Source organism: Pyrus communis, chromosome 16 (genome assembly GCF_963583255.1).
Source record: "Pyrus communis chromosome 16, drPyrComm1.1, whole genome shotgun sequence".
NCBI lineage: Eukaryota > Viridiplantae > Streptophyta > Magnoliopsida > Rosales > Rosaceae > Pyrus > Pyrus communis.
In genome coordinates, this window is record NC_084818.1 from 13,845,542 (window position 1) to 13,873,493 (window position 27,952).

General features: G+C 38.1%; 4 protein-coding genes across 5 annotated transcripts; 2 read left to right on the forward strand and 2 right to left on the reverse strand.

Annotated features, from left to right (window-relative positions):
- Positions 1-1,722: 1,722 nt before the first annotated feature.
- LOC137719975 (ABC transporter G family member STR2-like) lies at positions 1,723-4,566 on the forward strand. Its single transcript, XM_068458957.1, has 3 exons — positions 1,723-2,205; positions 2,512-3,260; positions 3,567-4,566. The coding sequence occupies exons 1-3, from the start codon at positions 1,723-1,725 to the stop codon at positions 4,564-4,566; spliced, it is 2,232 nt and encodes a 743-aa protein (XP_068315058.1).
- Positions 4,567-8,117: 3,551 nt separating this feature from the next.
- On the forward strand, positions 8,118-16,211 carry LOC137719846 (nodulation receptor kinase-like). The gene is made up of 15 exons (XM_068458849.1): positions 8,118-8,211; positions 8,592-9,111; positions 10,419-10,936; positions 11,032-11,182; positions 11,576-11,662; positions 11,763-11,831; positions 12,586-12,657; positions 12,751-12,822; positions 12,924-13,096; positions 14,147-14,373; positions 14,544-14,670; positions 14,761-14,829; positions 15,304-15,493; positions 15,628-15,760; positions 15,882-16,211. Exons 1-15 carry the CDS (start codon positions 8,118-8,120, stop codon positions 16,209-16,211), a joined length of 2,832 nt encoding a protein of 943 aa, XP_068314950.1.
- LOC137720615 (protein BRICK 1) lies at positions 16,125-18,137 on the reverse strand. 2 transcript variants are annotated; one of them, XM_068459703.1, is made up of 3 exons: positions 17,857-18,137; positions 16,883-17,057; positions 16,125-16,262 (listed from the first exon to the last, which is right to left on the reverse strand). In XM_068459703.1, exons 1-2 carry the CDS (start codon positions 17,987-17,989, stop codon positions 16,927-16,929), a joined length of 264 nt encoding a protein of 87 aa, XP_068315804.1. In that variant the 5' UTR covers positions 17,990-18,137; the 3' UTR covers positions 16,125-16,262; positions 16,883-16,926. The 2 variants fall into 2 exon arrangements, with proteins under 2 accessions (XP_068315804.1, XP_068315803.1); XM_068459702.1 differs by lacking the exon at positions 16,125-16,262 and having other exon boundaries at positions 16,794-17,057; positions 17,857-18,136.
- Positions 18,138-20,104: 1,967 nt separating this feature from the next.
- LOC137720614 (probable cytosolic oligopeptidase A) lies at positions 20,105-27,708 on the reverse strand. The gene is made up of 17 exons (XM_068459701.1): positions 27,273-27,708; positions 26,920-27,087; positions 26,574-26,697; positions 26,086-26,162; positions 25,549-25,692; positions 25,223-25,453; positions 25,059-25,149; positions 24,607-24,728; positions 24,261-24,368; positions 23,794-24,039; positions 23,030-23,175; positions 22,448-22,565; positions 21,559-21,718; positions 21,436-21,467; positions 21,217-21,282; positions 20,534-20,605; positions 20,105-20,393 (listed from the first exon to the last, which is right to left on the reverse strand). Exons 1-17 carry the CDS (start codon positions 27,684-27,686, stop codon positions 20,310-20,312), a joined length of 2,403 nt encoding a protein of 800 aa, XP_068315802.1. The 5' UTR covers positions 27,687-27,708; the 3' UTR covers positions 20,105-20,309.
- Between the last annotated feature and the right edge of the window lie 244 nt (positions 27,709-27,952).

The following is a 27,952-nucleotide window of genomic DNA, read 5'->3' on the forward strand; positions in this document are numbered from 1 at the left end:
TGCTACAATTGGGTTAAAGTTGAGGGAACATTACTCGAATTGGATTAAAGCTGAGAGATTATTTCTCCAATAGGGTTAAAGTTGAGGGACCATTACTACAATTTTTCTCATTTGGTTTTCCATATTTGCTCCTCGATTCAGCCTCATGTGCATGACACGTGATTCATTTTGACGGAACTTTTAACGGAATTGAAGAAAATGATCATAGCTACATGTTTTGAAGAGTTAAGGAACCAATGATCGTAGATTTTTAATTGAGGGACCATTACTCCAATTAGGTTAAAATTGAGAAATCTTTGCTACAATATCTTGGTTGGATTGCCCCAACCCGCATCGATGCCATGGATGGCTTGGATCAGTTGCTATCAACCCTTTATACACTTGGAAAAATGTGATGAAAGGAATGGAAATACTCTCTTGAATATTAGTGACGTTTGAGATTTAACTAAATGAGATATAGTAAAATCTGTATCCATTTAGTTAAATGGAGGTCCATTTAAGTGTAGATATGTGTTAATTATGGTGGTGAGTGATGATATTTGTGCTTGTGACCAGGGGTGGAGCCAATGAAGGCTCAAAGCAATCACATGACCATTCTCAAGTTAACAGATTGCGTATTTGTATATGTTTGAATTTGATTTTGTATATCATTCTCAAGGCATGACCATTCTCACCGACTAGATCTTTAATAAAACAAAAGCTAACATACATTTCACAAGTATGCAAATTTTGAGTTGCTTACAAAAGAAACTCCTAGTGGTAGACTTGGGATTTACCCGTTTTAGACAGAATTATCCATTAAAACAGCCTAAATTGGTCAAAATTTACCTCCTGCCAACAGGTTTCTATTTGTTTTAAAGCAAGGTCAAGAGCAAAAGGCCGGCTGTACTTATTGTACCATCTGAAAGTTAGCAACACCCAATGCACTCTCTGTAAGTGAAAGCTAAACATTTCATGAGGAGGACAAGGACCTCTAATTTTTATCCACGCACAAGTAATGTGGAAATAATCATTTCATCATCACCCAAATTATCTCTGAATTTTACACTTGAACCTAATTACACAAATAAATTTCCGACACCAACGGATACGAGAATTTCGTATTTGATTTGAAAAATTAAGGCCTAAAGTCGACACAAACAAAATAAATGAAACATTGTCATGTTAGCTGTTATTTCAGAAATTGGTGTAATAAGTTGGTGTCTCTAACAGTAAAAGTCGCAACAAATTCAGCTCGTACAAATTCCAATTCCATAGGCACCAATGAGCTTCCATTTGAGTAACTTTTCATCAACTGGGGGAATCTTGATTGATTGGTCCAATAACATTGCATGCTCGGCAAAAATGGATTTATCTACAACAATGAGTTAAAATTCCAGGGCAATTCCATCACTCAATTACAAACACAAATGCCAAAACCAAACGATGAACAGCAAGGAAACCATTTTTTTTCAATCTTTTTCGATTGAAACGAGTGAGAAAAGGATTTATCAAAGAGGACAGCCTCCTCCTAGCTTTGGAACTCACTCCTTGATATGCTCTTCACCAGCTGTAAGGAGCCCTTTGCCCTCACAAACTCCTTCTTTTTAATTCCCCATCTGTACCTTCACCCTAAACCTGGGAGATCCCTAACCACAACCGGGGGAAAAAAAAATCAAGTTCCTCTCTCTATATGCCACATAAAATCCCATACCACTAGTTGCTTTGATTTTGTCGGTATACATGGCTCCTAGTGTTGATCGTCGGCGTGATACAGTGATTGACATAGGGAAGCCGTCGAGCTTCACAGGGGGACTTGAGTTTTCCACCCTCACGTACACGGTGAAAAAGAAAACCAAGGATGAGGAGGGAAAATGGATGACGCAAGAAGTGGACTTGTTGCACAAGATCACGGGATTTGCTCCGAAAGGGTCTATCACGGCTGTGATGGGTCCTAGTGGCGCCGGGAAGTCTACGTTCTTGGATGGACTAGCCGGGAGGATAGCGAGTGGGAGTCTTAAGGGAAAAGTGTCCTTGGATGGCAAGGAAATGAGTCCAAGCTTGATTAAAAGGACTTCAGCTTATATTATGCAGGAGGATAGGCTTTTTCCAGCTCTTACAGTTTATGAGACTTTGATGTTTGCTGCTGATTTGAGGTTGGGACCGGTTTCAACTGCAGATAAGAAGCAGCGAGTCGAAAAGTTGATTCAGCAGCTTGGATTAACTGTGAGTAATTCTTATTCAATCTTTTTTCTTATGTTTCTGGATATATCGGGATATTTCAATCTGGATTGAATATTTATATGAATTTTCAGTTTAATAAATAGTTTAGATTGACAATTTGATAGCAAAACAAGTCAAACTATAAATAAAAAAAATATTTCCCGGCATATATGCATGTGTTATAGGGTCATCTTCCAAATTAACTACAATCTCAGTTTCCATTTCTTCGTTGGTTTATCGATTGTACAAAACCCTAGTGCGCACTTACATCAGTTTTTTTTTTTTTTTCCCTTTTCATTCTTATTGCAGTCTGCTAGAAACACCTTCATAGGTGATGAGGGAACCCGAGGAGTGTCTGGTGGCGAGCGTCGGAGAGTTTCAATTGGAGTGGACATCATTCATGGACCATCGATCCTCTTCCTTGATGAACCAACTTCTGGTCTAGATTCCACCAGTGCTCACAGTGTCATCGAAAAGGTGCACCACATCGCACGCTCTGGAAGCACTGTAATCCTCACGATTCACCAACCCTCGTCCAGAATTCAATTGCTTCTTGACCATCTGATCATCCTTGCTCGAGGGCAGCTCATGTACCAAGGATCACCAAAAGATGTTGCTACCCACCTTGGTCGAATGGGGCGCAAAGTGCATAAGGAAGAGAGCCCCATCGAGTACCTCATTGATGTGATTCAGCAATATGATCAGTCTGAAGTCGGGGTTGAGGCACTAGCCGAATTTGCACGTACTGGAATGAAACCCCCGCTGTTAGTTGATGTGGACGTGTCACTTTCGACTGCTATGCCAACACCAACACCGCCACGCCATGGCGGACGTGGAGGTGAAGACCTCGAGGACAAGGGAAGGTCTGGAAAGCGCCTGCACTTACAAACTAGTGCACATGCAGTCAATGATTTTGATCACAGTGTGAGAAGTCCTTACGGTAATAATAATTCAAGGTCATGGACTCCAAGCCATAGTGGAGTTATGCAGAAACTGCAGATGTTTACCCCTTCAAGGCAACGAGCAGGTCAAAAGATGCAAAGCCCCTTGAGTCTGAGGTAAGTCAACATGAAAAAAGTCATGTTTCAAATTTGATGCTAAATGTGTTGGATTAATTTACGTTGGTTAACTCATACAATTAAGCTTGAATAGTTGTCTTACATGATACCAGAGATCTATGCACTTATAGTGTCCCCATTTTACGCTTTTTGGGGTCGAGTATATTTCATATAACGTGATTAATTGTTTCCACCGAATTAATCACATTTGTCAATAGTTGATCAGAATCTTCCTCTGGTTTTTATACTTAATTGAAAATTTGATGTCTCAAAGCCTAAATAAAACCGCATTGTATTATGTTGCAGTGCATCCCCGGGCTACAACTATTCGAGTGAGATTCTTCCAAGCACACCAACACCCCGTAGCAGTGACTACACAGTGGACGAAAATGACTATCGGACCCCAGATCTTGGTCCAAACACCAAGTCATACCACCATCTTGGTCCCAAATTCGCCAACTCATTCTTCCCGGAGACTTGGATTCTCATGAGGCGTAACTTCATCAACATCAGGCGGACGCCCGAGCTCTTCCTCTCAAGACTAGTAGTCCTCACATTCATGGGCTTCTTGATGGCCACCATGTTCATACACCCACCAGATACCAGTCAAGGCATAACCAATCGCCTCAGTTTCTTCATCTTCACTGTCTGCCTCTTCTTCTTCTCATCAAACGACGCTGTCCCAGCCTTCATCCAAGAGCGCTTCATCTTCGTCCGTGAGACTGCTCACAATACCTACAGAGCCTCCTCATACACAATTGCAGGCCTAGTAACATATCTCCCCTTTCTTGCGTTGCAAGCATCTGTTTACGCTGGCATTGTTTGGTTTGCCTTGGGACTTAGAGGGCCATTCATATACTTTTTAGTGGTTCTCTATGTTTCTCTCCTCTCAACCAATTCATTTGTGGTGTTTGTCAGCTCAGTTGTGCCCAATTACATCTTGGGATATGCAGCCGTCATTGCCTTCACTGCGTTGTTCTTCTTGTTCTGTGGCTACTTCTTGAATAGCCATGACATCCCTGACTACTGGGTATGGATGAACAAAGTCTCCACCATGACATATCCATATGAAGGACTTATAATGAATCAGTACCAAACTGACGATACTTTTGGAAAAAACCCTGACGGGACCAACATTACCGGTTTTGACATCTTGGACGGGCTTCGCATAGATTACGGCGGACAACACACCCTCTCTGAAGTAAAGAAATGGGAGAAGGTGTACATAATGTTGGGCATGACTGTTCTGTACAGGGTTTTGTTTTACATAGTCATTCGTTTCGCGTCCAAGAACCAGAGGACGTAGAAAGAAATCACAGAGGGACGAGAGAGTGTGATCATCATGTAGATCAATTTGCTTTTCTAAGTTATTATTTGTGAAAGTGAACTGTTAATTTCTCTTGCTAGCTTCTTTTGCTTAATATTTGAAATTATGTTTAGAGCTGCAATATATTGTTTTTATGTCCAATTGCATGAAACTGGTGGTGCGTGGAGCATATTGGTTAACAAATGTAAACCACATGAATTAGTAACAACTGAAAACACAGTTGTTTGGTTTTTCTTTCTTCGTCAACAACAATAAGAATGAAAAGAAACTGTTTGTTGAAATGTGTAAAGAGATTACAGACTCTAAATCATCATACTTTTAGGTGAAATTACGCGTGAATATATTATCGGAAATTAATTTGATAAACAAAACATGTCAAACAGTCTAAATAAAAAGAAAAATAATTACATAGTAGAGGGAACAAACCAAAAGAAATGTTATCCTGTCAATGTTTTGGCCAAATTATATTGAGAACTGACAAAGTTTAATACTTGTTTTGTCAAAACAAAGTTGATGCTTTGGATATGCGAGCAATGTGTTGGAGGCATCGACCCACACGTCGCTGTGCACAGAAGACCAGACTACAACTTAACAGTTAATATATAAATTGTTTGACCCATATAAAATCAAAATCCATGGCTTTAGTCATAGTTCATAGGTCATGGTCGGCATTAGCAAAAGGGTACTATTCTTTAGGTTAATGATTTTGCTTAATTACTATTTTGATGTAAATCAACAGTTAAACAGATTATAAGCCCGGAATCTTTTTCATTTGGTATATATAATATATAGTAGAACAAAACATTCTACCCAATCATTGATCTTTTATGTTTTTTATATATAATTTACATGTTTCAGTGGGAGCAAAGATAAACTCATATTTCACCTAATAAGATTAATAAGTGAAGGGCGGGGTTCAGCCCCCTGTTCAGAAAACAACTCTAGAAGAGAGAGGAAAGCTTGCTTAGTGCATGGAACCTCGACTTTCCTTTCTGTCAAGACGTTTTTTCCATCCCTAATTTACTTATTATTCATGCATGATGCTCTGCGAACGTTATGGCTCATAGATTAGTCAAGTTAGCCTTTTTTATGATGTTGAGTTTTTTCTCTTTACTCAACATCCGGATATTATCTGTGATGTTTTACTTGAAGATTGTAACGTTTAATTTTTAATAAAATTTCTACCGTTTTCGCCTAAAAAAAAGAAGAGGAATTTGTTGATTAATACAAATTTTCCCCAATATACTTTTTTGTTTCAAAAGCAATTGTTCCAAATTTTGACTCAAAACTTATAAGTTGTACATATTTAAGTGAAATATTCTAAGCTTTGCAAGTGTGGGACCATGAATTTTCCTGATCCAAAGTAAGGCGTATTGTAATAAGAGCGTTTTCATAGTCCAATCATTGTTTAAACGGCTTCGATTGGACTAATTGTATAAATGGACCAACGGTGCCACCACACCCAATTGGGTTTTGTACTAGTTGGTAAGACCTGCAAGTTTTCTTGAGAATGACCATATTTGCTCCGTAAGGCATGACATTCATTTCGATTGAATGGTTTTTGATGAGATTCCTACAATCTAGATATTGGATTTAGCCTCAAGGAATCACAATCTTATAAGGAAAGAATATCTATTGCTAGATATTGGCTAGGATTCTCCTGGTTTACATGGATTCACTATCCTAAATGGACTCTCACACAATCACTGTAAATATACTAGTTTAGGGCTCATCAAAGGTGCATTGGTAACGTGCAATCTCCTACATATCACTCTCTCGCTCTCTAGCCTACTGCTTGAGTTCTAAGACCATGACTACCTTGACTATTGGAGAACCCTTGGTTGGTACCACACCACTGCCCTAGGGATTCACGGTTCATGTCTCTCTTTTGCAAGTGGTTGTTCTTGCACTCCTCCATCTACTATGGTGCGCAAATTTAGTTTCAACAGTTTGTGCTTTCATTGAGAGCCAAATTCTTACTCATACTGCAACCGAGTGCTCACCATGTCCACCTGCAACGAAAATAGCTCCTTTAACGCTAACAACCAATGGATTGTGCTTGGTAGTTTTTCCTGAAGTTCATATTTTTCCTTATCACCATATTTAAACTGATATTTAATATGAATTTGCTCCTTCTGTTTTCATACAATATAAAATAATTGGAGACAAATCCAATTTAAAAATAATGAAAATCATACTAATATTACTATGTTTTTTTTTTTCTTACTAAAATGATGCCATAATTTAGAAGAAAAATTGACGAACATGTATGGAGAGTGCCTTTTCAATGGCTTGACCCTCTTCCTGTTGAATCTCTTTTCATAAATTAGAGGATTTTGAGATGTCAAATTTTAAATATAAAGTTTAATTTAATAGTTTATGTGGCACTTTTACATAGATTTGAAGTTGCTGTCAATTTTAGCACTAAGGGTAACGGTTGCCAATCCATGTCATGCACATCAAAATTCACTTTTTAGTTGGAAAATGTTGTTCTTGCCGTTCTTGACTGTTAGTGCTAATTTGAACATTTTGACTGTTGATTTGAACATTTTGACATCTTATTTAGAGATATTCTTAGCAATTTTCATATTACGTACTGGAAAATCAAGCATTGACCTCAGGTCTACATAATTAACTTTTGCATTAGCACAAAAAGAAAAGAAAAAAAAAAATCAAGCATTGACCTCACATTTACATAATTAACTTAGCATCTGCACATAGCGCTTTATCGCAGTAGCAGAACGTAATTATGCATATATCCTTTAGTGTGAATTCAATCCCCATCAATTTCCCTCCCTTCTAAAAACTAACTATTCAACCACTAATGCAATTGTTCTACCAAAAAAATTTACAGTAGTAAAATGCAATATGGTTTTTAACCGGAGAAAGCCAAAACCCAACTTCTGTGATGTTGCTTCCATGGTAACAGACAAGGAGACAGACGAAGGGTTGCTCCACCTTGTTATTAAAAAACATTTTGTTTAATTGTACAATTTATAATAAGCATCATCCACCAGTATAAGAAACAACTGTAATAATTTTTTAAATAATTGTTTGATTAAACATTCTATTATTCTAATCCAGAAACACTCATTCTTCTTCCTTGTTCTTCGGTTTTGCGCTGCTCCTCCACATTACAAGTCAAACCATTTTCCCAGTTCTCTTCCCTCTCCTATTCCCCCCACCCTTTTGATTCTCTTTTGTCTCTGCAGCTCCAATATCATAATTCCATGTTAACAACTTTTTAGCTTTCTACATATACATCTTTGTCACATGTGTGTATTTTTCAGCCACGATCATGATGCTTAATTTGTTTTACTAATTACATGCAAGTTAGTGGAAATTAGTCGAAGATCTCGGTCAAGTTGACTGAGGTGAGGAATTTCGTAAGCTGGAAAGCGGGTGATTTTGATGAAATTTATAAGAGCTTGTTGTGTATAGTTGGTGGAATATGAAAAAACAGGTCACATATGTTGGCATGGTTATGAATTTGATTAGCAAACGGGGCGACATCGGCCTAAGATAAAACGATGATGAAGAAATTTGAATATTGGGTTTTAAGACTAATCGAGTTTTCGATCATCTGCCTCTTCATTTTTGTTCCATCCACTTCTGCAGATGAAGGTAAGCATATTCATGATCATCATTAAGAGATCAACATAGTAATTATGGTTTTCAGATTTGTACATGATTCTATAATTATAATAACTGTGATCCATATTTCATCCTGTGAGACTCGGTTTCAAACCTCCTGATAAGATCAAGAAATTAGGTAGAAAGAAAGTGAGTCAACTCTTGTAACAGATTGATTTTTCTCATGTCATAATATTGGAGATCAATGACATAACATTTTGCAACGGCAGATCTTTTCGAAGATTTGAAACTAGGGTTTTCGAGATTTAGTCACATATATTTCGATTCTTCCTAACATGTTCCGGAGTAGGTTTAATTTCAACCCCAATGTTCTTAACAAGAATTCATGTAGTATCTGCTTTGTTACGCAGGCAGCTTTGTGAGCATTGCGTGCTGCGCTGAATCGAATTTCACAGATAGCAGAAACATTAGTTGGATATCAGACTTTAATCAGTTTCCGAATACCACAGGCTGTCACACAAGAGTTCCGTCAAAGGCAGACTATTCCGGTTACAACAGAAGTAGAGTATTCTACCAAAATTCAAACCAGAAAAGATGTTATAAGCTATCAACAAAAAAGGGTGAAGACTATCTGATTAGGGCTACATTTCTATTTGGACACATTTGGAGCTCTAGTTTTTCAGTTTCGGTTGGTGTGACCCCAATTGGTGTCGTAGATTCGTCAGAGGACTCAGCAGTTGTTGAAGGGATTTTTCGAGCTACCGAGGACAATACATACTTATGCTTGGTGTATGGCAAGGGAACTCCCTATATTTCAGAGGTTGAGTTGAGGCCTCTGCAGGGATTGAAATATTATTTAGAGGACTTCCCTTCAAGTGTTCTGAAATTGGTTACAAGAAGTAGTTTTGCAATTACAAAAGATGATATCAGGTATGCTTTCTATTTGATTTCTTCAAAGCCAAGGAACAAGGGTGTTAGCTTAAAGTGTAATTAAAAAAAAATTAGTACCTGAAAACAACGATTACTTCTTCTTAATTCACAAGAGGAAATTATGGCAATGGTCCCTCAACTTTAACCCAATTGGAACAATGGTCCCTCAACTAAAAATCCATGACTAGTGGTCTCTTAACTCATCAAAACGTGCAGATATGGTCATTTCGTCAACTCCATTAGAACTTCCGTCAAAATAAGTCATGTGCTATGCACATGAGGCTGAATCCAATTGTAGCAATAATGATCCCTCAACTTTAACCCAATTGTAGCAATGGTGCTTCAACATGAGTCATTTTGATGCAATTTTGACGGAGTTGACGAGAAGGACCATAACTGCACGTTTTGATAAGTTAAGGGATTAATGGTCATGAATTTTTAGTTGAGGGACCATTGCTCCAATTGGGTTAAAGTTGAGGGATCATTGCTACAATTATCTCCAATTCACAAATTTCAATCATCAAATCTCAAATACATATCTTAGTTTATGTGTCAGACAACTTGTTTACACATATTTAAAATGAGTTTAATACTTTAAATTATGCCAAATCTAGGTAGATAAACTCACATGTAAACTGCTTTATACTATTGGTGGCTCGTAACATGTGACACACTTGCATGCATCTACGAATGAGGAATATTGTAATAGTAACAAAAGGAGCAATGATATGTAGAAATCATATACAAAATGGAATGTATGTTCTTATGTGTCATATATATATATATATGTTACTATTTAGTATGATGGACACATTAAATTGTAAATACTCAAATATGTCAAGAGAAATCATAGGACACACACTATTATTTCCTCAACGCTCAATTAACTTCTACGCAATTGATGGGTAGAGTCTTATTCTTTAACCTGCTATGTCCCAGATTCAAACAAGATATTTGTTGATATAAGATATCATAACATGTCACATACTATACATGATATTCATATTTTACATATCATTACATTAGTAAATGATGTAGAATGTCTTTTAAGAAATTTTTTCCACAATTAAAAGTTGAAAGTACAATCATGTCGGCAAATATGTATAAGGTAAGTTGGTCACGATAATATTTTCTTCTTGTTGCACTTTAGTTCAATCCTCTTTCCTTGTTAGGTAGAGTAGTTCACACTATAACTTTGTTAAAATCGCATTTCTAAACACCAATTTAATAAAGTATTATTATGTGTAAATTTCTTATTTAACAATATATTATTTAACCGAAACATTTAAACATGGCAAGGTTCAAAGTTGCTCTCCTATGATATTTTTTGGGTTGGTAATTTTCAGGTACCCATACGACACAAGTGACAGAATTTGGAAATCACATTCAGGTGCCGACCCAGGAACCGGAACCTACCACATATCACAGCCCAACGTCTCCATTTCCGGCAACGCCACCACGTCTCCGCCTCTGCAAGTCCTGCAAACAGCTCTAGCGGCTCCAGACCAACTGCTCCTTCTCCACAATGGCCTTCCCACAGAAAGTTACCAGTACCTCGTGTTCCTCTACTTCTACGAGGTCGATCGGACGGTCCAAGCCGGCCAGAGGGTGTTCGACATTTTCCTCAACGATGAGCTGAAAGAGCGGAGATTTGACGTCTCGGGAAATGGGTCCAACTACAAGGAGCTTTCTTTCCCTGTCACGGCAAATGGGTCTCTGAATTTGACTCTGGTTAAGGTCTCCGGGTCGGAAAATGGACCCATTTGCAATGCTTATGAGATCTTGAAGGTGCTTCCATGGCGTCCAGAGACTAATAAAAGTGATGGTAAGCTGAGTTTTTTTCACTGGATTTTATAGCTTCCAATTGGGTGTTTGTAGTAATTAACTGGGTGTTCTAATCACTGGCAATTTTGTTTACAGTGGAAGTGATTTTGGAGGTGAAAAATGAGGTGCTGAAGAGTAACCAAGAGAGTGAAGTTTGGGAAGGGTGGTCTGGATGTCCATGTCTTCCTGTTCCATGGGATGGTATTACTTGTGAATCCGTTGGTGGTTATGCTGTCATTACTGTATTGTAAGTTATTTGTTTCCATTTTCTTAGAAGTTCTGCAAATAGCTTTCATGGAATCATGAGAATATGGCATTTGTATTGAATTATACTAGTTTTCAGTGCTGCGGGATGCTTTGGGAGTGAAGTTTTATCGGGTTTTTCGACAAAAATGTATTGTTAGAGACCATAAATCCAGAATTGTAATAAAGTCCTTAAAAACCATAATAAGTTTAACATAGAATATTTGATAATGATTTTTTAGGTTCTTGTTAAATTACTAAAGAAGGTTTGATTGCAAAGTAGGTAAAAGAAGACAGTTATCAGCTTTCACCGGAAATTGATAATTCATTAGATTAATTGCTTTTGCTTTCTTAGAGGTATTTCACATATAACTTTGCTCATGATTTCGAATTTCAGGGATCTATCGTTAGGTATTCAGAGGGGCGGCTTTCTTAAGGGGCCAGTTCCTTCAAGTATCACTAAGCTGGCCCATCTAAGAGTCCTGTATGTTTGAAGCACCCTTTGGGTTTTGTATTGTTGCACTTGACCGAGTAACTATAACTCTAATTTCAATGATTTGCTTTCTTTTGTTTGTGATGTGCAGGAACCTTAGCCACAATGACTTTACTGGCAACATTCCAGCATTTCTTCCTTCCTCCCTGTTGACCTCAGTGTAGATTTCTCTTTCAAATTCAGTCTTGAATGGCAGTCTCAGTTGGTGATTTAATAAATTGTTATCCATCTCCAGCCATGGAATACTAACATTTGGAATATTTATTAACAGAAGAGATTGGTCTAAAAATTGCGAACAGCTTGTATTGCTTCGGTAAAATCATTTAAGGTCACGGTGTGATGTATAGGAAAGGCCTCCATATGTTACCTACTACCGTTACTTACTGCCATTGTGTAATCCCTAAATATGGCATGACATAAGCCAATAATGTTAAGCTTTCTAAACTGGCTTAATCCATAAATCTGGCCTTGATCTGTAGGAAAGTGTCCTTTTCTTTCATGGATCAATTGTGGCATACCTGTGTTGGGCATGCTTAGGAAGATAACATCCCGGATATTGTGCTGATACTAAATTTACAAGGACATTCACACATTTCCAATTTGTATACTTGCATGAAAACATACCATATGAAATTCTAAAATATCTACTAAAATAGAAGTTGAAAGGTTGTAGTTATTTTCTGGTACTATCTTTTGGAGATAATGTGATGATTGGCCCTTGATGTTTGATCTTCTGATTTTATAATTTAGATAAAAAAAAAAAGTTGTTAAGACTAGCTGCTCAATTTCACTTTTTAATTTTTAAGGTTCTTTATGTACTTCTCTTCAATTTTAGGTATTCTGAACAGTCATAGTTCTGCATGACTCATTTCCGATTTTGTTTTTTGTATCCCTGATTACCTTCATGTCATCAGGGATCTGAGCTTCAATGACCTTTGGGGATCACTTCCAATATCTCTTATCTCACTGCCACATTTGGATATACTGTAAGCTCTTTTATGTTCTTTGTCGCATACAAGTTTAGCTACATAACATTAGACATGCCTCCATAAATTCATTTCCATGTGGTTCATCGACAGAAATATCAGTTGCAACCCTCATGTCGCAAAAGATATTCCCTCCAGCTTCAATGGCTCAACACTTACCATGGGGTGCGATTTTTATTGTCTATCCATCCGAATGAAATTTTTTAATTGAAGAATAACTAGAAGTATTTAAAAAAAATTCTGAAATTTGTGTCTCTATATTACAGCCAAGAAAGTTGTGGTGCTCAAGAAGCTTCTAATCAACGAATCATCATTGGTGCTGCTGCTGCATCTGGGTCTCTACTATTAACCATTGTAGTTGGGATAATTTTCTACACTTGGAGACGAAACTATCTGCCTCAAGGAAAATTTGATATGAAACAACATCATATGACAAAGAGTGAGTGCATTACACACTTTATTGCTCTTGGTATTGCACTTATGCTTTTAGGCTATGTTTGGATGAGAGATTCCCAAGTCATGGGATTGTAAACCAAATTATAAAGAAAAGAATCACAAAATGTTGAACAGTAGGGATTAGGCATGTAAGAGGGATTTGCGAATAACACCTTCCAATGAGGGATTAGCTAATTCCGCTCATATGCCTTTGTAATGCTCATATTATGGACTTCCTAATCCCTCCTATCCAACAATTTGTGATCTTTTCTTTCATTAATTGGGTTTCAATCCCATGACATGGAAATCCCTCACCCAAACATATCCCTAAGATTCTAGGAACAACCAACTTTGTTTTTATTTTGACATAAAAGAAAAAAAAAATTGCTCATCTGGAAAATTTGTCCCCACCACAATAAAAGGAAACAAAAAATTCTTGCTTTCTAATAGTTCTTGCAGTTTTTAAGGTTAAATTAATACAAGTCAGACGAAAATTATAGTGGACTCAGTAACTAGCATTAATATTAATGCTATTAATCATATGTTGTATTCGATGTTTACACTGTATTACAAATGTGAATTTTCATGTAAATCTTGAAACGAGAAATCCTATTTTAATTTTATTTGACAATAATTATTAGTATAATCAGAGCTAGTTTTAATACATAAAGTATAGATAACTTGAGATTTCAACACATTTAGTCTATGTAAGCTTGTCAGAAGGTTACAAGCTTTGCTAGCTTGTTTTGGGACATGATTTTGCAAGTTAATCTAGTTATGACTGTTCTGGTATATAGCTTCTAGATTAGTTACGACTGAATGTATAAGGATATGAAAAATGTCCTTAATTCATCAAGTCTAGTTATGACTGTCCTGGGACATGACATGATTGACATATCTTTCTACTTTCAGTAAAGAAAAAACAATGGGTGTGTTAATTAACTGCAAAGTGAAGACGTTTTTCACGGTCAGGCTAGTTGAGGCACTTGTGGAGATTGTATTTGGCTTTTTTTCAAATCTGCAGCCTCTGAATATAGAAATCCTCAAACTGCAGATTTAATTTTTTCGTTACCGAGCATGGATGATCTGGTTATGAAGTCGATATCCATAGAGACATTTACTCTTGAGTACATAGAGGCTGCTACCCAACGGTACAAAACATTGATAGGTGAAGGAGGTTTTGGGTCTGTTTACCGTGGCACTTTAATTGATGGTCAGGAAGTGGCAGTGAAGGTCCGGTCAGCGACATCAACCCAAGGAACTCGGGAATTTGAGAACGAGGTTGGATATTCTGTTTTTATTTTTAACCATTTCCGGTTATAGCTTTTCATTATTTTATGCAACAGTCGTACTATTATCTACCATTTGGGCGTGGTAATAGTGTTACTCTTTGGTAATGGTGGTTATAGCTTTGTTCTTCTAAATGACAGTTCTTTTAATGTACTTCACAGCTGAATCTTCTGTCAGCTATTCGCCATGAGAATCTTGTGCCCCTTCTCGGTTATTGTTGCGAAAATGACCAAGAAATTCTGGTTTATCCATTTATGTCCAATGGCTCATTACAGGATCGTCTCTATGGTACTGATCACGTCACTGTTTCTTTCGACTAATACCGTTTAATGTTCTTTTTAAAAAAAAAAAAGAACACTGAAAACCTATTATTTTCAGGGGAAGCAGCAAAAAGAAAAATTCTGGACTGGCCGACCAGACTCTCAATTGCTCTTGGTGCTGCTCGAGGCAAGTGATATAGAGTATTTGATACTATTAGCATGTTCAGCCGTAGTTTTATGCTCTACTCCTAGGCTCTGAAAATGGGAACAGAGCATGAAGTCCTGATGAATTTGTTACATGGCATGCGAATGTCCCTTGTTCATTAAAAAAGAAATGAATAGCATATTGATACCGGAAGCATTTTTCGTAAACATGTAAGGTCTGAATGTGCAGAATAGATATGTTACCATGGATTGATACTTGTTATCGTCGGACCTCCATATATTGAAGGACCTGAAATTTGGCAACTCATTTTGTGCTCTGGGATTTTGGTCTGGCTTCGGTGAAGTTCTACTTAGTAGCATTTTATATTTGTGGCATACCAACTCTAAATTTTCGTCATGTTATAACCTCGTTCCTGGTTGTTTTATTGATTTCACCATCTTTTCCATGAGAGCATTTAGAATATCAAAACCTCTGATGAGTAGTTTCACTCTTCAGGTTTGACGCATCTTCACAATTTTGCTGGTCGCTGCATTATACATAGGGATGTGAAATCAAGTAACATACTTCTGGACCATAGCATGACTGCCAAGGTGGCGGACTTCGGTTTTTCAAAATACGCTCCTCAAGAAGGTGACAGTTGTGCTTCTCTTGAAGTAAGAGGGACGGCGGGATACTTGGATCCGGAGTAAGATTGTCTCTTCAACCTAAGTTCTTTATTTTGAAATTTTCTTGGGCTTTTAGAAGTATCTTATTTTGGTTTATATTCACAACCGGTAAACATTTATCAGAACCTGATCATGTCAATTTTCTATTATTCAGGTACTACATGACTCATCATCTGTCAGCAAAAAGTGATGTTTTTAGCTTTGGCGTTGTTCTGCTTGAAATTGTTAGCGGACGGGAACCTCTGAACATACAAAGGCCACGCCCCGAGTGGAGTTTGGTTGAATGGGTATGTTTGATCATGTACTCATTGACCTTTTGCATCACCTTACATTCTCCCATAGTATAATTGTGAAGATAATTGTGAAGATAGTAAAGAAATGAAAAGTAACAGAGACCTTTGCATGCAGGCAAAACCCTACGTAAGGGAATCAAAGATTGATGAAATTGTTGACCCGAACATAAAAGGAGCGTACCATGCCGAGGCCATGTGGAGAGTAGTGGAGGTGGCATTGTCATGCATTGAGCCCTTTGCCGCTTCACGACCAAACATGATGGAAATCGTAAGGGAGCTTGAGGATGCTCTGATTATAGAGAACAACGCATCAGAATACATGAGATCCATAGAGAGCTCGGGATCCAATCGCTTTTCCATGGTGATGGAGAGAAGGATTCCGCCACCCACTCCTTCAGAACCGTCATCTATTTTGTCACAAATGGCTCCTCCAGAGCCAAGATAGTGAATGCTTTTCATCCGTCCTTTGTGAATGATTTGTTTTGTTGCCACGGATCTAATGGTAAAAAATTTGTGTCAAATCTTGTGTAAAAAATATGGTGCCACGGATTTGCCCCCTATATATAAATCATGTAACGTTGATGTTATGAATACAAGGAAAACCAGTTTCTAAAAGGTTTTCCTAGGTGTCAGCACTTGCCAAGTGCGTACAAGGTATGCATTGGGAATTACTCAACGTCGTGCAAGGGATCAAGCCCTTAACCTTAGAGTAAGCCCCAATGCATACCTAGTGTGCATTGGGCGCTTTGAATGGACTTCTTTTCTCTCAACAAATTCTCTTTTGTTTCTACTTCTTGATGTTCTTCCTTTTGGTTTTCTACTCCTTATATGGGAAGTGAGCAAGTGGACGGATGAAATTATTCCATGTCTACGGAATGCGCATTAGGAATGAGGAAAAGAAAATACTTCCATGGATGTAATTCCAAGAGAAAATAAAAGATTCTAACCAGAGCATGCTTTGTTTCAAGCGTATAATTCACAAAATAACCTCACGACAAACAATGATATATCTTCTACTCAAATAAAATGAGAAGAAATGAATAGATCGATGTTGAACAGCGTTACAAGGTGAAGAAATATGTTCATGTCCACACTATAGACAGGAGGAATGCTTACAGGAAACCCGTGTATGCTATAGTCTATGACAATGGCATGATCTGCTAAGCGTCACGAGCAAAAAGTGAAGGGTTGGCTGATGCAGTACCCACTTGAACTTCAAGAAGTTCTAGTTTACGTTCCAATACATCGAGCTTCTCGTTTAATGACGCCAATTTGCTCTTTGTCGTGGCCTCTTAAATAACAAGAAACACAAGAATTAGTCCAGGAATGTAATCCAACCCACCTCCCACAAGAAGAGAAATGTCCATTTTGTCTAATAAACATTTCAACATAAATCTAACCAACATACCAAAAGCAGAAAAGCAGATTCAAAACCAGATGCAAAGATTCCGGCAAACTAAATGATTACGTAACAGGGAACTGATTTTCACACCCTTATTCTCCCCTTACAGACCCCTGCTTATTTTCAACCTTTGGATTGGATAAATCAGACAGAATCACGGGACAAAAATAGGCAAGGGAAAAATCATTTCCGAACATAATAAACGATTAGGTTAAAGTCGGGTTAAGTAGTTGTTCAAACAATGCATCAAAGGAAAGATTCAAGTAGGGCTGCAAGAAGAAGAGATGAGTCAAACAAAAGCATAATGCTTGAACAAGATGATTAACAACGCCACATTCCTTTGATTTCGAAGATCAAATCCGGCACATGTTAACTCTCATTTCTAACTATTTAGATATCGAAAATCGGGTAAATTAGAACCAAATCTTGGGTAAAACCAGGTGCAATTTTAGCAACGGTTCAAGTTAACATGCAATGAAAACAAATTGGATATGTTTGCTAGTCTAAAATCAGCCCCAAATCTCAAAAATCAGAGAAACCATAATCAGTAAATTGACCAAAGCTATCAACTTGATTGTAAAAACAGTCCAAATCTCAGATGGGTCAGCACAAAATTCAGCAATAACCATGAAAGCAGCAGAAGTAAGTCAAGGTAAAGAAGAAAAGAGAGGAAGGGGGTTGATATTACCGAATTGGACAAGGAAATCGAAGAGGCGGCGGACGTTGAGAGAAACGTGGGAGATGAACTCGCGATTTTCCCAATCGGCTTGGACCGCTATCCCTACGTTCACTGCGTTTGTTATCCCACCTGCCCGCGCCATCTCTGATCTCTCCCTCTCTCTCCCTCACACCAGGGAAATCAACCATCCAACAAACTCAGTACAAAATTGATTATTGCTTTCATCTACAGACTGCTCTGTTCGAAAGGAAGCCAAGCAGCTACTCGGTTGGGTGCATTTATTATTACAGTAGTTGGTCTGTCGTTGGAGGTGGTTTCTTCTTTTTTTTTTTTTTTTTTGTTTCTCTCTCTTTTTATATAGTAAATTACTCTAATTTACGAGAATTGCTTACAAACACGAGGAAATCGTTACGGTGGCGTTTCATATCAATGAAATAAATATGTGTAAGTTTTTGTCTAAATGTTTTGACGGTTCAAATCAATCATCGCGGGCCTACTATCTCGCATATTTTCTTCACGGACGATACCCTACTGTTAATCAAAGCTGACAAGCAGAATTGTAGCAATCTTGTGAAATTAATTAAGGAGTATTGTGAGGCCTCGGGGCAACATGTGAGTCTTCAAAAGTCTAGTGTGTTCTTCGGTTCTAATGTTCCCGTGGTTTTATCAAGCATTTCCACCGGAGGTGAAATAGCCTAGCACCCAGTAAAAAAATCAAGCTGGGACTCTGTCAATCCACTACAGCCCACAAATTTGCCTGGCACCCAGCCCGTGCCAGTCTCCAGACCAGCCCATTTTTGACTGACCATGGGACCGGCCTATCTGACGCCAGCGTGACATCAGCCACCCTTTTTTTTTTTTTTTTTTTGTTTTTCTTCCGCGGCAGGTTGCCCAACACCAGATCTCACAAAATGTATGGAAAAGCCGCCTTCGCCCTCATCTTCACCTTCCTCCTCCTCCTCACCTACTCAATCTTCATCGGCACCGTCGACATCTGATCCTACTTCCTCCCATTCATCCCCTCATCACCACCACTGGTTGTCCAGTCCCTCTGCGCCACCACCTCCCCGCCTCTTAAGGTCTACATGTACAATCTCCCGCGCCGCTTCAACGTCAGAATTATGAACAGTCGGAGCACTGACTAGACTTCTATCACCACCCGAACTTGGCCTTCGTGGCCAAAGAACTTCGGGCTCAAGAGGCAGCATAGTATTGAGTACTGGATGATGGGCTTGCTTTTGTTCGACGGTAATGGCGATGATGGGAAGGAGAAAATAAAATTTTATTTTAGTTTTTATAAATTCAGAAATTAAAAATAAAATTATTTTTTTTTATTATTTTATAATAAAAATAATAATATTTTAATAAAATGGACTAGGCTATTTTTTTTTAGGGATGGAGATGCTTTGGCCTATTACTGTTTATTGGGGTCTATTACTGTTCACTTGAGTGGATAAATGAGCTGGGTGCTGGCGTAAAGTCTTTAGGGGTGGAATTGCTCTCAGAGGAGATTGGTTGTATCCTTGGAATTCCAATTGTTGATAATCTTGGAACTTACTTTGGTGTGCCTACCATGTGGGGGAGATAAAAAAGAAATGGGCTCACTTATGTTAAGAACAGGATATTGGGAAAAATACAGGGATGGAAGCATGCTATTTTATCGTAGACTGGCAGAGAGGTTTTGATTAAGGCGGTGGTTCAGGCTATCCCGGCCTATCCGATGAACCTGTTCAAGTTTCCTGCCACAATTTGCAAAGAAATGGGGAGAAACATATACACTAGGTATTCAAGGAAACTCTTGGACTCCCGAAGGTCGAGGGGGGCTAGGTTTCAAAAGCTTCGTAGATTTTAATGTTGCCCTCTTAGCAAAACAATGTTGACATCTAATCCAGAAATCTGAGCCACTGTGGGCAAAGGTGTTGAAGGCTCGTTACTTCCCTCACTGTTCATTTATGGATGCCAAGCGGGAAGGCCGTGCCTCTTAGGCATGGTCGAGTTTGCTCACGGAACGTTAACCTAGAATTTAATGCTTTTTATGGGACGTTAACCTAGAATTTTGTTTTTCCCTTTAGAAAAAGAAAAATATGTTTGCCTTTTAATGTTTTTTATGTGACGTTAGCCTAGAATTTTAAATTTATAGATCAAGATGAAAGTAAGGTGGTTTGGGACGGGATCCCGAACCGAAAGGCATAAACTGAATCCCGAACCGACCTCTTTCGGGACAAGATTCTAAAAACCGAAACCGAACCAAAACAAGTAAGAGAGGAAAAAGCCTAATATCTTTACTTTTTGTTTTTGTAATCACAAAACCGAAACAAATAAGAGAGGAAATCCTACTGCATTCGTTTCTTCTGTTATTTTCAAGTTCTTGGAGAAGAAATACATGGTTCATACGAGCACCCTTGAAACGCACCGAAAATGATTTGAAAAAGACCAAGTAAACGTTTTTAATTCCGTGTAACTCACACAGAAGCTGTGGCTAATAGGCCATTGTGCCTGAGCAGAGGTTCTGGTGAAGGTTCACGACCTCGGAAGTCCACGAAAACCTGGACAACAAACAATCATAACATTAACAAAGGAACTTGGGCTGAGAGTAGACCATATAACGCTTTTCCTGCAAATAAATTGTGCAATAAGAATAAAAGGCAAACTACGGAAAGGTAATGCTATGAACAGATTGTCTAACCTCTAGTGGCGCTTTCCCACCTCCAAGAGCAAGGATGGTTTCTCGGAACTTGTTCCCAGTCTCTTTAACAGCCTGTTGCAACATTAAAAATCACTGCTGATATATGAATGTGGAGGGTCAAGTATGCAGAGTCTAACATGCTTGATGAATTTGAATTAGTGACTAATGACAAGATAATGCACCAGTCACCGATATGCATTAAAATGGCTCCGATAACAAGCCTTCTGAAAACTCCTAGCCCTTATGGCAGTTTTGAGATGAAAGCAGAAACATAATATCACATTCGATAAGATACAGCAAGCATCAGACAAGTGTATGGTTTTGTGCAACTTTCAATACTGATGGGAGAACATGTGACCGTACAACATTTAAGGATGATGACTGTTAACAAAAATCTCCGACCTAGTTATGTGTTACTTCCCTCTCAATCTAGTCCAAGCGTCCAACTCAAACTTGTTACCAGATGCCAATAAAAAAACTTCGTATCTCTTCATGTCACTTAGTTTTGTTTGGCAATGATCAAGTCCAGAATCGCATATGGGTGTTCAAGCATGCCTAGCATGACTTTGACAGTAGGCGGTAAATAGAAATCAACCGGGAGCTACATGGAGGTGATACATAAATAATTCAAGAATTATTACTCTCTATTGCTCTGATCTTCTGCACAGGTATTTCAAACTTACCTTGCTGTTATCCAATCCCGCATCCTCAAATGCAGAGAAAGCATCAGCAGACAGCACCTCAGCCCACTGACAAATAGTGAGTTTCATCAGCACACAAAAAAGATCCTTACGGAAAGTAAAATCAGCATAAGGTGCAAAGCTGTTTTTTGTTTTTTTGTTTTTTTTTTTCTTTTCAGAAAGTTGAATGTAGGTTATCATAAAAGAAAGAATGAGAAATACCTTGTAACTGTAGTACCCAGCTGCATATCCACCTGACATTCATAGAACATAAATATATACCTTCATATGAAGTTAAAAATGGAACACTTCTGAGAAGCTGAAGGTTAGATAGTAAAAGCAAACCTGCAAATATGTGGCTGAAACCACAAAGGAACCTGTCTTCTGGAAGTGGAGGGATCACTTGTGTTCGTTCACTAACCCTGCGATCAACATCAAATATGGATTCTGCTCCACCAGGTACATAATCTGTGTGCAGCTTCAGATCTACACTTGCAAATCTTATCTGCAAAAGGCAAAGACAAAATGTGTCATGTATGAATACAGATGATATGCAGAAAATTATTACAATAAAGAAAATGGTGAAAATCATGTACACATTAAAATAGAATAAAGAATACAGAAATTTAATGTATTATAGTATTTCTATTAGGCATTCTCTTATTTCACCAAGGGTCTAAATTTTTATTCCATTTATTAGGTTTTCCTTTGTATTTATCTGTTCAGATTTCTCTCCAATTTTTTTTTTCTTACTTTTGCACGTAAATTGTATGATTGTATCTTAATAAATGCTTCATCTCTTTGATTCTCTATTTGGTTTGGCCAAAGTCTACATATGCATTTTACGTTAAAATAATTTTTTACACCCTTGGAACATTCTATAGTCATAATAGATTGCACAAAAATGTCAGATTCAAAATTTGACAAGACGTTTCTAATAAATCCTTCAAGATGCCAAAATGGCTTACACCACCCGAGTTTAATACCATAATAAAAGACAAATCCTTCAGAGAGGGCACACGATAGTGTACTTCTGTCTAGCACAATGACAAAGATAATTTTGATAATATTTGAAAAGCAAGACAAAACCCAACAAAGAATCCAGATTTGCATCCCCGAAGAAAGTAAATTAGTAAAATGAAGCAATATTCAAATCAGTAGTACAAAAAGATATAAAGCAATATAAAATACAGACAAAATGTCAAGAAAAAGTAACATCAGATATTGAACTGACCTGCCGAAGGCTCAGGGAGCCTGCACGGAAAGTCCTAGCTGCCAGAAGCTTCAAAAATGTCTCTTCTGGAAGAGTCTCCCCAGTTTCATAATGTTTTGCAATGCTCATTAAAGTATCCCTACAGCCCCAATACAAGAAATAAATCACCAATACAATGACAAATAAAATCATGGGAACTGCCACTTGATACTACATGGAAGGAAATGAGCTCCAAGTTTTGGGGCATGTAAAATCTTAACAAGGTACTAGCAGCTGCATCCTGCAGGCCATTTACCCATAAAAGCTAGTATTGAGATACAAAGTATAAATAGAATCTTTGCAAAGTGGTTCAGAATTCCCCAGTATCTAAAGTCTGCTAAATCATAGCTCGCATATTTGACACAATCAGTATATAGGTCAGTAATTTGAGAAATAAAGGTCAAGTTGAGTGATGATAAAGCAAATTGCATATTTGAATACCTAATCCCTTTCCTCTTCCTATCTCCCTTCTTTGACACAATCAATATAAAGGTCCTTGATTTCAGAAATAAAATCTAAATTGAGATGCATAATCGTTCAACCGACTTTAGCAGACAAGATTACCTATGGTAGCACCAATTTTCCATGAACTGAGAGGGTAATTCCACAGCATCCCATTCTATTCCCCGAATACCAGCAACTAGACCCTCATCCTGCTTAGTCAGCATATGCTGAAGTGCATGACCAAATTCATGGAAGACAGTCTCTACCTGCAAATGGATCGGTCGTTCATAACTTCGAAATACAAAATTGCGGCATCCACTGCCCAATCCAAAATTTCCCAGAATTTCTTCCCACAATGAAATTAAAGCCTTCTTCCTAAGCTGTTGATATTATCCACACAACATATAATAAAGAGTTTAGTGATTGAAAAAAAAATTATCCCAGTAGAAGAACTGGACTTGTCAGTTGTTAGCAATAGCACAAGCCTAGGCTTGGTAATACATATTGGACCAAAGCCAGTCACAGCATCAATACTAAAAGTGTGAAAATATTATAAATAACCTGCTTGGCACTCATTCATACTGAATCAGAATTTCTAAAGTCCCTCCATCCACTAAATGGATGGATCCTAACGAATGCATTTCAGTCTGATGTGACATCCGTAATGCACTATTCAGATTTCTGACACACTTCCTCATACAAAATATGATGGGCCTTAAAAACAGGACCACTCCAATTCCATTCATGCTCAACCAAGAACACATTTTTTCTTCCATGTCCCCTGACCCGTTATTTTCGCTCCCCCTACTAATTAAACAGTCTTTCTGTTACTCTAGCTTTTTGGTCATGACCAGTAAGCTGAAAATGAGTGTAATTTAATTTACCTCACGGAAGGTCATAAGGCTGGGCTTGCTTCCCACTGGTGGTGATTGATTGCACACCATGTGTGCCACAGGTAACCTTGCAGAGGTACCATCACGTGACAAGACATGACTCCTAGCAAGAACTTCATCCATCCATGCACCACCCCGTTTCTCAGATGGACGAGTGTATGGATCAAAATAGAAGTATGCAATGGGACTCCCAGAAGAATCTTTGATGCGATAGAATCTAACATCAATATTCCAAACCTGAAAAACATGTGTGTATCAGTGTATCCAGTGTATGTACATATATATATATGTATTATATAATAATGTGTGTGTATATATGTATTATATAATATATACGTATTATATAATAATGTGTGTGTGTGTGTGTGTGTATATGTATATATATGAGTAGGGGACACAAATTCATAGCTTCGTCAATGAACCAAAATAGAGCACAAATGAAGCAACTGAAATGTTACCGGCGCTAGACCATCAGCCGGCTCAATATCAATTCCAAAAAGCATGTTTGCTAGTCTAAATAGGCCATCCATGACCTTGGGCAAGGAGAAATATGGACGCAATTCTTCCTGTATACAGAGATTGAAAACAAGAAAGCAAGAGTTAGAAAATCCTTTGCAATTATGTTTCTCCAGTATTTTAAACCATAAGTTATCACACAAAAGTGATACAAGATTTAATGAAGTAAATGAGAGTAGCAGATCCTAATTACACCATTTCTTGTTACACATGCAATTCCAAACCAGTTAAGATTACAAGTTGAGTACAACAGACACACACACACACACACACAGAAAGAGAGAGAACCTCATTGATGTCAAATTTTGACTCACGAAGCCTCTCACTCCAAAAGCTGATGTCCCAGTGATTCAAATCATCAGCTTCTGGAGCGTCTTGACTCTTGGAAAAATTCTTAAGATCTTCCATATCTACAAGAATCAATAAATAAATTAAAAAACGTCAGTTAACATTCTAATGTGAACGACTTCTGTTAAACATAGTTTCATTAAATTATATCCATTTTCCTCCTTCTTTGCTATCAGAAATAGCTAAGACACTTTGAGAAACCAAGGAACATAGAAGAAAGAAACTTCTTTTCTAGAAATCAAAATTGGAAACTTTAAGTCAAAAAGAAAAATTTTGAATACCAGAAAGAGTGAATGGTAAATCCATTTTAAGAATGAAAAGCTCTTGCATGCATTGAGATCACTGTTAAAAATAATAGCAATAACCTCCCATGCAGTATGCCAATAACGTACCTTGAACTGCAGCATCCCATGAAGCGCTTCGAAGCTTTTCTAGGAGCTCCTCTGCTTTTTCAACAGTAGCCATTTTGGTTGCCATGCTTACCTGATACACTATATCTCAGCAACCCTATCATAAGAAAGTTTCAAACCAAATATAACAAAATGAATTGGCGTACCTCAGCATAGTTATTGTAATTCAGAAGTTTCGCTTTTTCCAACCTAAGTTTCAAAATCGAGTCAATGATAGGAGTATTATCCAAATCTCCACTGGATGCACGAGCTACATAAGCACGGTATATTTCCTCACGCAAAGCCCGGTTTCGAGCGTGTTGCATGACAGAAAGGAAACTTGGGCCGTCCAATGTAATAATCCAAGGCCCATTCTCAGCATTTGCATTTTCATGCCCCTGATGAGATACACAGATTAGAGATGCAACAGATGATACAAAGAGAGCTAAATAACAAATACTAAGATCCATCGTCCAGGTAAGAATTGGCTTACCTTTGACACCGCTGTTTGTGCAGCCATTCCCAGAGCAGTGGCTGGCAATCCTTCAATTTCATTCTTATCAGTAATTAACTTTTCAAACTTCTTTGTTGCATCCAAAACATTGTCTGAAAATTTTTGAGACAGTCTTTCTAGTTCCTGCACTTAGAGATGCCAAACTGAAGTAACAGTGAAACCCAACTATAAAGAGAATATCATCCCCGAAATCTATTTGTCAGAATAAAACTTATCTAATACAGCAAGCTCAACTAATGTCTCCAACCCACTCATCCCCCCGTAAAAAAATATAAGAAAAAAGAGAGAATTGTTAATATGCAGTGCTCATACAAGGCTACATGAGACTGTTACCGAGAAATAATGCAGCATAAATTAGCATGTCATTGTAGCTGAAGCAACTCATATGATGATGATAAATACTGAGTTATCGTAAATGGTACCAGGCCTTCTTCACAAAACAAAAATATCAGCAACTCAGGATGATGGTCAAAAAGACTTCTATAGTACTTGCTTAATAATAGTATTGAAAATTACCTGTTCAATTTTGTTGAATTCATCTCTTTTGTCATCCTCAAGAGAAACACCACTCAACACTGCCTCCTTTATTTGGGCTGCACAGGCACGATTAAAAGGGAAAAGACAAATGTCAGACAAGATAAGCACAGAACAACAATCTCAAGGTAAAAGAAAAACTAAAATTTATGAGGATATTGGTTTAGCAGGATGCTTAGAAGTTACTTTTGTTCCTTAATGATTTGACAATTATAAATCTTGGATATCCTATCAAGAATTTACAAACATACATTAAGGTAATAACATGCTTTGCACACGGCTCCCAGTCCAGTTCCCAGTTAAAGCACAAAATGCAAGCCATATTTTTTTTCAAGTGTAAAATAAGGCAAGGATCAGAGGTACATGTGTAGTTCATCAAAAATGACAACTACTCCAGAATAACAAGGTTGTGAACAAAATGACTTGCGCAGATTCCACTATACATGGTACGATATTATTCGAATACTCACCTTCAACTATACGTTTGCGAGCATCACTCAGTGTCTGCCAATCAGGAGATTCTCGAATAGCTTTAAATGCATTGTAAATTGGTTTACTCTGCCCCAACCTAAGCTGAAACTTAACTTTCTCCGGCTGCAAGACACCACGAAAACCAAAACCCGAAGGAATAATCAGAACACAAAAATTTCATTCATTAAGACCCAAGTAACAGTAGAACTTTCAGAGTCAAATCAATATCATCTAACATGGCCCCTTTGAAATAAACCCAGCAATTCGAGATTCGAAGGCGTAAAATGGAACTACAAGAAATCGACAACACACAGAAACAAAATCTAACAAACCAAAAATACAGACCTGGACTTCTTCAATAGCGGAACGTAGCTCGGAGGAGTCCTTAACAGCCTTGAGGTGGTTGACTAATCCCCAAACCACAGTTAATCGGTCAACGATCTTCTCCAGCGGCACGACCAGCTTCGTCCACGTCGGCTCCACCGTGCGCTCTAATTCCTCCAAATCACCCTCCTTTAAACCCCACCATAAAAGCCATCAAATCCAAAACCCAGAAAACCCCATAACCCAAATCCTCAAAAATCACAAAAACAAACGAAAACACAAAGAACCCAGAAATCAAAACACATCAAATAATCAAACGACATGAAATACGATGAAAAGATTGAAATTTTCCAGTAACGGAAGAGAAATATTACGAGCTCCTTCAAGAGGGCGCGAATCCCAGGGCGGACGTGCCGGGCGTCGACGACGTCGAAGGGAGGGAAGTCAAAGTCTTGGAGGAGGGGGTTGGCTGCGAGAGCTTCGTCTGCGGCGGCGGAGGCGGCCATGGCGGTGGCAGAGAGGGAGGAGCAAGAGCGACTGGAGAGTGACGATGGAATGGTGGGAGTGGTGGGTTTGTGGAGAGTAGCGAGGCAGAAGGAGAAGGAGGGAGACCACAGGGGGCAAGGATGAGATTTGGGGAAACGTTTGGGGGCAAAGTGGGGAAAAGGAGGAGGGCGTTTAAGGAGAGGGTGGACTGAGCGAGAGAGGATGAAGCGAGTTCCCATGAGCACGTTGAGTATAAGAAGAGAAGCCAATAAGACTCTGTTTCGTAAGATAATACGCTTCATTCTGTTTTTTCTTTTACCTCTTTCTTTGTCATGGCCAACAAAATATCTCTTTGTTTCTGTCTCAGGTTCTATAATGAGTGGGAATTGAATATGGACTATGGTGTATGGATATGATTGTTTTTTGTCATTGTGATAAAACGTCATGCATCATTATGCACTTCTTTCTATACAATTTTTTGTTGTGTGATGACTACTTGGAGTTTTAATAACAAATATTTTAAAACCTTTTAGGCCTAGAAGTATTGGATTTAAAATTATGAAAACTA